Source organism: Danio rerio, chromosome 23, assembly GCF_052040795.2.
Source record: "Danio rerio strain M-AB ecotype USA chromosome 23, GRCz13ab, whole genome shotgun sequence".
Taxonomy (NCBI): domain Eukaryota; kingdom Metazoa; phylum Chordata; class Actinopteri; order Cypriniformes; family Danionidae; genus Danio; species Danio rerio.
Window position 1 is genome coordinate 42,852,756 of NC_141043.1, and position 12,516 is coordinate 42,865,271.

Sequence of the window (12,516 nt, forward strand, 5' to 3'; positions counted from 1 at the left end):
AGTTGTTAGCAGTACAAGAAATCCCAGCATGAATTTATATATGAAGATGACAAAATGGAGTGTTGTAATTAAATCTGTTCTTCTCCCGTGGTGGTGTCCTGGTTTGTGACGCCTCCACAGTCGATTCAGAGACGTCTGGAAGAGATCGAAGTGACCTTTAAAGAGCTGGAGGAGAAAGGAGTGGAGCTGGAGCGAGCTCTGAGAGGAGAGACGGGTATGACAACTCATCCATCTGCAGACAAAAACACACACACACACACAGTCCACTAAAGATGCCATTTCATCATATTAGACCGCAGTCAGACCCACAGAAACCCAGAGAAATTTTTAACCCTCATAACACTTGTACGTCATAGACATGTCCATTAAATCTGTACATCTTCATCTGGGTGAATAAGTTATCAGAGATGCAATAAACAGTTCCTTCATTCAAATTATTCAACAGATTTTAAGTTTCAAGTGTTTGTTTGTTTTTTTGTTCAACCGTATAAAATGTTTGTAATGTTTTTAACTTGCACATGAATTTTATTTTAGTACTGTTTTATAGTAAGTATTCCAGGATGAAAAGCGTGTAAAGTCTGTGAGGATTTGGAGCTCTTGCAGGCGTTCTAACATTGTGAGAGTGTCTGTGTTTGTGTTTTTAGGTACAGGTGACCCTGAAATCATTGATCAGTGGATTGAACTGGTCCAGGAGAAAAACAACCTGCTGTCAGAGGAGTCTGATCTCATGGTGGCGTAAGTCTAAAAACTGTGACTAAACACAACTCGATCTTTTTTTTGCGCCCGTCAACTTTGAGATTAATGTATTATTGTAATGTAGTCTAATATAAAGAAAATTAAAGGGCTTTATTTTAACGATCTAAGTGCAAAGTCATGTCTGAATCCACTTTAGCTATTTTAAGGACGGAAAAATAGGGTTTGCGCCTCAGCGCATTGTTGCACTTATTTACTTCTGTTTTGAGCATTAAACCAATCAGAGTCTCATCACCCATTCCCTTTAAGAGTCAGTTGCATCGCGTCATGGTGCATTTGCTATTTACAAGGCGGACTTTGTAAAAGAAAAAACTGAACGCTTCACTAGCGAGAAAACAGTTAAACAGAGCATCTGCATCGCTAGGATAAAGAACAAGCCTCTTCCAGCAAACGAATAAATGAACAATAATAACAAAGTGTGGTCAAAAAACTGAGTTATATCCAAACATGCGTCTTATTTTTATTCCCTGTATAGGAATGCAGACGTCTCCCAAACCTGCCAGATAAACGAATCTAAACTTGTTTTTATTAAAACAAATATAAATATGCAAATAAAAAAATAATCTGCTAATAATAATAACATTATATATATATATAAATATAGCAAATTGTCATGAATAAACTGAAATAAGCCATGAAGAAGGCATGGAGGCAGTGGTTTTTATATTTATGTAGAAAATAATCACCTTTGTAATATTTGACGTCAATATATAGTCAATATACAGCAGAGTCGCAAACCTTAAATCTCATACTCGAGGACTAAAAAAGCTTTTATATTGTCATATAGCACAAGTATTTAAGGGTGTTGAGAGAGCACAATTTCTGTCATGTGTATATCACGTGCAAACTGTAAATCAAGCCATGGACATTACATTAAGATGCCTACTAATTTTAAAAGGCCTAGATTAAAAGTAGATGGCCAAATGAGGACTTTTCTGTCATAAACTATAGTATAACAACTTGTCAAAAAGAATTTTAAAAATGAAACCCTGCAAACAGATTAAATACAGGAGCAGAGAAATAGGCGCACTTTAATTATCAGCGGTCAGTCAGCGCCTGCTCTTTTTTTCCTGCTCATTGCGCCTTTGGCGTGTGCTGTGGAAATGCAGACAATTGGATGCGAATCCCTTTTAAAAGATGATGTAAGCAGGTCAGCAAAAAAATCGGATATGGTCACAAAATGTGAATTGACCTAAAAGATTTGCAGTGTCAATGCAGCCAAAATCTCTTCGAAGTGATTCATATCCAACTCAAATGCAATGCGGCGATGCGCGAACTGTTCTCTCGAGTCTCGGAAAAAGTTGTGCTCTCCGCCAGATGAAATGTTGTGCACCTAAAACGAACCTCATCAAACACTGCGATGACGTCACTTTCGCCGCACGCACTTAATCGAACTAGCGGATGCGTCGAGTATAAATCAGCCTTCAGTCTTTCTATACAGTTTGATATAGCGTTTGGACCTGGAAGCCGCTTCGCGTGACGTCACACTTAAGCTTTAAATGAATGCAATATTAGCTGATAAATATTGACAATACATCAGTGCATCCCTAATAAAAATTAGTGTGATTAGAATAAACGAGAATTTTAAACCCAACGGAAATGTATCTCATTTGCATATTTAAACTAGATTGTAGAAAACGGGATTCAAAAAATTGTAATCCATCAAGGGGGGAAGTTTGCTGATGACTTTTAGTTAATTTTGCTCACACTTTATGTTAAGATCCAATTCTCCCCATTAACAAACTATTCAATTGCTTATTTTTAATTGCAGGTAGGTTAAAAAGGTAGTGGTTAAGATTAGATATTAGGCAGGATTAGGGATAGTAAGTAATATTATTTATATAGCACATAAACAGTATCACACCTAAAGCACTTCACAATCATGAGGGGGATGGGGGGTCTCTCCACAACACCACCAGTGTGCAGCATTCACTTGGTTGATGCAATGCAGCCATAGGTCAACAGCGCCAGTGCGCTCACCACACTCCAGCTATTGGTGGGTGAATGGGAGGCCATGATGGGTAAGGGCTGATGAAGAGAATTTGGCCAGGACACTGGGGTTACAACACTACTCTTTACGAGAAGTGCCATGGGATTTTTTTAGAGTCAGGACCCCAGTTTAATGTCTCACTGACAGTATAGTGTCCCCTTCACTATACTGGGGCATTAGGACCCACACAGACCTCAGATTAAGCGCCCACTGCTGGCCTCACTAACACCACTTCCAACAGCGAGCTAGTTTTCCCATGTGGTCTCCCATCCAGGTACTGACCAGGCTCAGCCCTGCTTAGTTTGATTAAGTAACCTGTCTTGGGCTGCTGGGTGATATTGCTGTGGCTGTAGAATATAATCATGCAGAATAAATACTTTTAAGTCTAATAAACAGCCAATATGTTAATATTAGGCATGCTTATAATCAACTAGAACTGTTTTTGTACTAATGTGTTGACTTAATATTGTTTCACTTTAAATGAATCAGCATTCCAGCTGCTTAACCTTGTAATTATGCGTTTTTATTGTACGTTTTAATTGTAAGTCAGCAGTAATTCAATCGCAATTGAGATGAACTCAATTGCAGGTATTGTAGACAGAACGTGGTTTATTTTTGCATGTGTTAAAGGAAAAGCTGAAGGCTCAATGAAGCAGCTTACGGTCTTGTTGCCCCTGGCAACCTCTTTTCTGTCTGTCTTTGACGAGCTCTAATGCTGAAGATGAATGTTCCGAGTGGCCTCATTTATTTAAGCCGCCGCTTTGCATGTATTTAGCATATATTGGCTGTGCGCGCAATTGGATGCTGTGTGTTAGAAACTAAATTACAGGCTTTGCTAACAGCAGTGGCGTAATGTGTTTGTGTTATTGTGGATGTGTGTTTCAAAGGTCTCGACAGCTGGAGCTGGAGGACAAACAGAGCATGCTGGAGATGGAGCTGCGCCGCTACATGGAAATGGATGGTGCGAATTAAACTACATTCACAGTAGAACACAATCAATTGAAAATAGTTTTTTATAGTAATTATAGAAGCATCTGGCTGTCTATATATTAATTTTCTCTATATTCATCGCAATAATCCTATAATGAGACATGAATTTGTTTTGAAAAGCTGTCATTTTATATAAATATATTTTATTTAAATATAATATATTTTATGTAAAGCTTCAAGTAAAAATGATTATTATTATTATTAACAGTCCTTAGTGAAAATGCAAAACAATGTTAATAATAATAATTATAATGTGTGTGTGTATATATGTATTTACGTATGTCTATGTATGTACGATATAATAATATATACTATACTATAGTGTGTGTGTGTGTGTGTGTGTGTGTGTGTGTGTGTGCGCGTGCGTGCGTGCGTGCGTGCGTGCGTGCGTGCGTGCGTGCGTGCGTGCGTGCGTGCGTGCAAGTCAGAATTATTTGCCCCTTTGAATTTTTTTTTTCTATTTTAAATATTTCCCAAATGATGTTTACCAGAGCAAGGAAATTTTTACAGCATGTCTGATATAATTTTTTTTTCTTCTGGAGAAAGTCTTATTTGCTTTATTTTGGCTAATATAAAAGCAGCTTTTAATGTTTTAAACACCATTTTAAGGGCAAAAGTATTAGCCTCTTTAAGCTAATTTTATTTTCGACAGTCTACAGAACAAACCATCATTATACAAAAACTTGCCTAATTACCCTAACCTGTCTAATTACCCTAATTAACCTAGTTAAGCCTTTAAATGTCACTTTAAGCAGTATAGAAGTGTCTTGAAAAATATCTAGTCAAATATTATGTGCTGTCATCATGGATAAAATTAATCACTTTTTAGAAATGAGTTATTAAAACTATTGTGTTTAGAAATGTGTTGAAAAAAATCTTCTCGCCGTTAAACAGAAATTGGGGAAAAAATAAACTAGACTTAAACTGTGCGTGCGTGCGTGTGTGTGTAGTGTTGCTTGTCATTACATAAATACATAATTATTTTATACTGACTTGGTCACTTTAATAGTCCTGCAGTTTGACTAATTACTTAATTAAATGTTTTAATATTTTATATTTATTATTTTCAGACTATATATATATATATATATATATATATATATATATATATATATATATATATATATATATATATATATATATATATATATATATATATAAATAAATAAATATTTTAAAATAATTATGATAAAATATTATTATATAGTAATCATTAAATCAAATTAATTTATTTAATTTAATTAAATTCTATAATTAAAATAATAATAAATAAATTGTGTGTGTAATACAATTGTGTTCTGATAATATATAAAAATTATATATATAATATTGTGTAAGTGTGTACAGTGAATATTTAAGTAGTAATACATCATAAATACATTTATAATAAATAAATATATAAATAATAAGTAATATAATAAAAAAGATAAAATATGATTTACTAAATTATTATCGTTATTATTATTATTATTTAATTAAACAATATAATTTTATTATTGATCAATAGATTTTGTGTGTATATAGTATAATTGTTGTAATAATATATAAAAATATTATATATATTGAGTAAGTGTGTACAGTGAATATTATGTGTGTGTAATATAATTGTGTTATAATAATATCTCAAATATTTTATATAAAATTATGTAAATACAGTGCATATTTAATTAGGAAAAATCCTAAATGAATAAATAATATATAATAAATCATAAGTAATATAAATAAAACATATTTTAAAATAATCATGATAAAATGTTATTTACGGAATTATTATTAGTAATCATTAAATCAAATGAATTTAATTTTATTAAATACTATAATTACATGATTAATAAATAAATTGTGTGTGTATAATACAATTATGTTTTGGTAATTGATAAAAAAATATATATATATATAATATTGTGTAAGTGTGTACAGTGAATATTTAATTAGTAAAACATCATAAGTAAGTTAGATAATAAATAAGTAATAAAACAAAAAAATGATCGAATGAATTATTATTAATCATTTAGTTAAATTAATTTATATGTTTAAATTATAAATTAATGATGTGTGTAAATAATATATTTATATGTTCTAATGATATATAAAAAATATCATATGTAATATTGTGTACGTTTGTATAATGAATATTTAATTAGTAAAACAGCATAAATACATTTAAAATAAGTAATAAAGCAAAAAAATGATAAAATATTATTATTTACAGAATTATTATTAATTATTTAATTAAATTAAACTATATAGTTAAATTATTAATCAATAAATTGTCTGTATATAATATAATTATAGGTTCTAATAATATATAAAAATATTATATATAATATTGTGTAAGTGCATACAATGAATATTAAATTAATAAAACATCATAATTACATTTATAACAAATAAATAAATAATAAATAAGTAATAAAATGAAAAAGAGAAAATAATATTATTTACTGAATTATTATTATTATTATTATTCAATTAAATTATATAATATAAATTTATTTTTAATCAATAGATGATGTGTGTATATAATATAATTATGTTGTAATAATGTATAAAAATATTATATATAATATTGTTTAAGTGTACAGTAAATATTATGTGTGTGTGTGTGTAATATAATTATATTATAATAATATCTAAACAATATTTTATATAAAATTATGTAAGTACAGTGCATATTTAATTAGGAAAAATCATAAATGAATAAATAATATATAATAAATATTAAGTAATATAAATAAAACATATTTTAAAATAATCTTGATAAAATATTATTTACTGAATTATTATTCGTAATCATTAAATTGAAGCAATTTAATTAATTTAATCAAATTCAAATTATTAATAAACAAAAATAAATTATTAATAAATAAATTGTGAGTATATAATAAAATTATGTTCTGATAATATATAAAAATTATATATAATATTGCATAAGTGTGTACAGTGAATAATTAGTAAAACATCATAAATAAATTATTATATAATAAATAATAAAACAAAAAATTATTAATTAGTAAAACACCATAAATACATTTATAATAAATAATTAATAAGTAATAAAACAAAAAAAAATTTTAAAAGATCAAATATTTTTTACAGAATTATTACTATTATTATTATTATTTAATTAAATTAAATTATCCAGATCAATAAAGGGACTAAGCCGAAAAGAAAATGAATGAATCACGAATAACAATAGTATTCTACCTGTCAATTAATATGAAATCCCAAAATCTTGATTGGATGTTTCTTGTGCTGTTGTTTTTGTGTGTGCAGATTCAGAGAAAAGCCCTGAGCAGCAAAAGCACGAGGCAGAGATCCTGCAGGAGATGCTGGACGTGGTAGACATGAGGGATTCACTGGTGGCCTTTCTGGAGGAGAAGAGGCTGAAGGAGGTCAATGATCAATTTAATTCAAGCCTGGATGCCAAAAGACGTTCAACCACAGCCTCCCAGGTGCACTGGGAGTAAAACGACACACAAACACACACATCTACTGGCTTAAAATACACACCACAACACCTTAATGAAGTTGTTCATCTGACAGTTACAATTCTGGCATCATTTATACACTCTCATGTCATATAAAGTCCATATAAATTTCTATCTTCTGTGATATTATAAGAAAAACACACTGCTAGATAATAAAGTTTGAGGTAAGAGTGAACAAAAAGTCCAAATTGTGTAGAGAACTTCAAAATTATTAAAAATTGCACTAGATAAACTTAGAATCATGAAAAGGTTTAAAATTGCATCAAATAAATCCGCAAAAATTCTTTATTTCCAACATCTCAAAAAAGCCTAATCAAGGAAAAAAAAAGAGAGTAATAGATGTTATAATTATCAGTTACAAGAACAGAACTATGAGATGTATACTATGAGAATTGCAACGTCAAAGGTCTGAATTGCAAAATATTATATATATTTAAAGAAAATAGATCCTATGTCCTCAGAACAAAAGTTAAAATTGCAAGATGTGTAAAATCCTAATAAATGTCAACCAAATATAATAAAAATATTAACTATGACAAACTAAAATTTGAAATCTGAGGGGAAAAGTCAATATTGTAAAATGTAAATTTAAAATCTTGAAAACAGTGCAAAATCGTATGATGTAAACATAAATCTAAAGTTAGATATGAAATTAAAAGTTAGAATTGTGATTGTGGAACAGTCAATCCTCTCAAACCTGTCTGGGTCCAGTCAGAACAACTGGGAGGCTTGTTAAGACTTGGTCCGAAAAAAAATGATGGTGCACCCAGGAAAGCACGTCGGTGATGTTTTTTTTACAGTGCCCTAGAATCCACAGGAAGTTAGAAAATATTTTACAGACAGAAATTAATAATAATAAAAAATAGGTAATTATTATTTGTAAAAAATGGATACCAAGTCCTTAGAAAAAAGGTTAAAATTGCAAGATGGGTAAAATCCTGACAAATGTCAACTTGTAATTATTATTAAAAACAAACTGTTACCTACTGAAACATTAATTCTGAGGAGAAAAGTCAAAATTTTAATATGTTTAATTATAATCTTGAAAATAAATAAAAATTTTAAGATGTAAACATAAATCTAAAGTTAGATATGAAATAAACTTTAGAATTGTGATGTAAAAAGTCTGTGTGGTATACCAGTCAATTCTCCCAAACCCGTCTGGGTCCAGTCAGACCAACTGGGAGGCTTGTTAAGGCCTGGTCCACAAAAAATAGCAAATAAATGCTGGCACACCCAGGAAAGCACTTCAGTGCAAGTGATATTATTTCAGTGCTGTAGCATCCACTAGAGGTAAGAGAATATTTACAAGTGACAAAAATTAATAATAATAAAAAAAATTGAAAACTATTATATATTAAAGTTTTAAATTCTGAGGGGAAAAGTCAAAACTGTAAGATGTGAATGTATAACCTTGAGAATAAATCAAAATTGTATGATGTAAACATAAATCTAAAGTTAAATATGAAATTAAAAGTTAGAATTGTGATGTAAAAATTCTGTGTGGGACAGTCAATCCGCTCAAACCCGTCTGGGTCCAGTCAGAAAAACTGGCAGGCTTGTTAAGACTTGGTCTGCAAAAAAAAATGATGGTGCACCCAGGAAAGCACGTCGGTGATGGTTTTTTTTTACAGTGCCCTAGAATCCACAGGAAGTGAGAAAATATTTTACAGACAGAAATTAAAATAATAAAAAATATCTAATTATTATTTGTAAAAAATAGATTCTTAGTGCTTAAAATGGATAAAACTGCAAGACGTATAAAATCCTGATAAATGTCAACTTGTTGTATTTAAAAACAAACTATCACATACTAAAGCATAGAATTCTGAGGGTAAAAGTCAAAATTGTAAGATGTAAATGTATAACCTTGAGAATAAATGAAAATTGTATAATGTAAACATAAATCTAAAGTTAGTTCTGAAATTAACAGTTAGGATTGTGATGTAAAAGGTCTGCATTGCAAACTTTTATGTATAAAAAATAGATCCTAAGTCCCCAGAAAAAAGACAAAACCTCAAAATTGCAAGATGTATCCTTTTAATCCTGAAAATAAACCCAAATTGTATAATGCAAGCATAAATCTAAAGTTAGATAAATATAAAATAAGTTAGAATTGTGATGTAAAACGTCTGAATTGCAAAATATCATTTATAAAAAATAGATCCTCAGATCCTTAATAAGTCCTCAGAAAAAAAGGTTAAAATTGTAAGATGTGTAAAATCCTGATAAATATCAACTAGTAGTTTTAATTATTGAATTAAAATAAAATTGCTAATTTTAGGGGATGTCCATGCAATAATATAAATGGTCAAAAAGAGGAAAACAACACACCATAAAAAAACATAACATTCATATGCAATACTTCTAAACTTCTGACATAAATGATAAAATCTCAGTTTGAACATCTTGCATCTGTTTTATCAAGGGAAAGATAGAAAATCATAACCATTTATATGAGCATGAGGGTGAATTAATGCTAGCAGAATATATATGTATATGTAATGCTGGTCAATGATTAATCGCATCCAGAATGTCATACGTAAAAGAAAGTGTGTACAGTGTATATTTATTCTGTATATATAAACACACACATTCAAGATTATTTTTATTTGGGTGTAAAATATAGACATACTGTATATGATACAAATTTATATAGCTATAAAAACGAAATAGAATTGTATAGTTTTATGTATGTGTGTGTGTCACATTTGCATAATAAATATACACAAATATATTATGTCAAAACAACCTTTTTTATTTGCTTAATTGCGATTAATCCTTGCCCATATATACATATTTGTTGAACTGTCTCTTTAATTATTCATGCATATTATAATCAACCACAATAATGACTTGCAGACACACGTTGCACAACTCTGTGCAGAGACTCTGCTCTTGAAAACCAAAGCGTTCAACACATCTGTGCACACATGTTTATATGGCAGACGCTACAGTCTCGCTCCGAACACGAATGTGCTTTCAAACGGAGACTCTGAAGCCTGGAAAATATTTGGATCTTCACAGCTGTCCCAGCCTTCACTGCCCGGATTATGGCCTTTCACTAGACCAATGGCATAAAAACCCCTGACCGAACGCAGGATCTGCTTGGGCAGACGTTTGCGCACATCTGTGCCGTTTATATATTGCATCTCGCACTTTTATAATAGTCTGTGGCAGGGGTCACCAAACTCGTTCCTGAAGGGCCGGTGTCCTGCAGATTTTAGCTCCAACCCTAATCAAACACACCTAGATAAGCCAATCAAGGTCTCACTAGGTATACTTGAAACATCCAGGCAGGTGTGTTGAGGCAAGTTGGAGCTAAACCCTGCAGGGACACCGGCCCTCCAGGATCGAGATCTTTGACCCCTGGTCTATAGAGATGACGGATGTTCTGAATATCACAGTTGCGGAAGCTTATTTCTGTCAGGAACTGATAAATAGGAAGTTTAAAGGTTAATTGAGACATTTTTCATAAGTTTTTACTTACAATTCTGAGTTTACATTTTGTAATTATGATTTTGTTTTGATTGTGTGATATAAACATTTGAATTCAGAGAAAAAAAACTGAAATAGATGTGAAAATCTTGAAAAAAAAAGTCACATTTCTGACATTTTATAAACTGAGAATCGCTGGAAAGAGGAACTTATAATTAACAGCTAATAAAAACTGCAATTCTAAGGCTGTAATTGTCATATAAAAAATGTTTTGCAATTTTAAAAAGTTTGCATTGCAAACAGTTATGAGACAAAAATAGTCGCTGAAAATAATGGTTAAAATTGTCAAATGTCAAGAAATAATAAGATGTTAACTTGCAAACTTGTTATTATAATAAAAACAAACTGCTACAGTAGATACTGAAATTTGAAGTTTCTGAGTGAGAAATAGTCAAAATTGTATGATGTGAACTAATTAAGTATTCAAAATTGCACCAGAAACACTCAAAATCATGAGAAAGTTAGAAAAGTGCATCAGATAAACTCAAATTTCCTCATTTCCGACATCTTAGAAACACAGAATCAAGAAAAAAAGAAACTGTAAAAGCTCTCAATTATAAGACCAGAACTGTGAGATCTGAAAAAAGATTTAATTGCGATGTAAAAAGTCTGAATTGCAAAATAATATATTAAAATAAAGTCCGTAAGTTCTTAAAATTGCAAGATGTGTAAAATTCTGATAAATGTCAACTTGTGATTATAATTATAAACAAACTGTTACATACTAAAATAATAATTATGTGGGCAAAGAAACTTAAAAATGAGTCAAAATTGTGAGCTTAAAATCTGGAAAATATGTCAAAATTATAGATGTAAACTTATAATCCTGAAAATAAAAGAAAATTGTTAGATGTAAACTTCGAATCTAAGTCAAAATCGTGAGATGTAAAAGTTTTACCTTGAAAATAAATTAAAATGGTAAAATGTAAATTTATAATCTTAAAAAATAAATCAAGTGGGTAAGATTTAAACTTGTAATCTTGAAAATATTTCAAGATTGTAAGATGTGAACTTAAAATTTTTTTTTATTTTCATGATTATAAAATGTGTACTTGGAATCTGGAAAATATACCAAGATGTAAACTATGATCTTGAAAATATGTCAAAATTGTTAGATGTAAAGGTGGAATCTTTTGAGTAAATCAAAATTGTAAGAAGTAAATTTATAATCTTTAAAATAAAATTTTAAGATGTAAACTTAAATTAAATCAAAATGAATAAATACGTAATTGTATAATCATGAAAATAGGTCAACATTGTAAGATTTAAGCTTGGAATCTGGAAAACAAATCAACATTGTAAGATGCAAACTTAATTATAAATATAGTAAGATATAAATTCATAACCTGGAAAATATGTCAAACTTGTACCTATTTAAACCTATAATCTGGAAAATAATATACAAAATTGTAAGATATAAATTTATAATCTAGAAAATAAGTTAAGTTTGTAAAATGTTTACTTGGAATCTTAAAAATAAATCCAAATTTTAGATATAAATCTATAATCTTAAAAATAAAACTGTAAAATGTAAAATTATAATTTGGAAAAATAGTAAAAATGGTAAAATGTGAATTTATAATCTGGAAAATAAGTCAAAATTGTACACTGTAAAAAAAAAAACGTAATTTTACAGATAAATTACAGAAATGTTCTGTAAAGGGGTTGAATTACAGAAATTTACCAGAAATTTAAACTTAAGTTAATTTCTGTAATTTAATGTATGTTATTTTACAGTAAATTCCTGTAATTTAACGGCCGTTATTTAACGTTTTTTTCCGGCACCGCAGCTGC

The 12,516-nt window shown here is 29.7% G+C and overlaps 1 protein-coding gene across 3 annotated transcripts in view; it reads left to right on the forward strand.

Annotated features, from left to right (window-relative positions):
* mical1 (microtubule associated monooxygenase, calponin and LIM domain containing 1) overlaps positions 1 to 8,871 on the forward strand; it is a 68,079-nt gene extending 59,208 nt beyond the window's left edge. For 2 of the 3 annotated variants that reach the window (XM_087306075.1, XM_087306076.1), the window contains exons 21-24: positions 121 to 214; positions 645 to 735; positions 3,631 to 3,704; positions 7,010 to 8,440. In XM_087306075.1, the coding sequence (XP_087162201.1) occupies positions 121 to 214; positions 645 to 735; positions 3,631 to 3,704; positions 7,010 to 7,203 (453 nt within the window). In that variant the 3' untranslated portion in view covers positions 7,204 to 8,440. 3 annotated transcript variants of the gene reach the window in all.
* Positions 8,872 to 12,516: the final 3,645 nt, after the last annotated feature.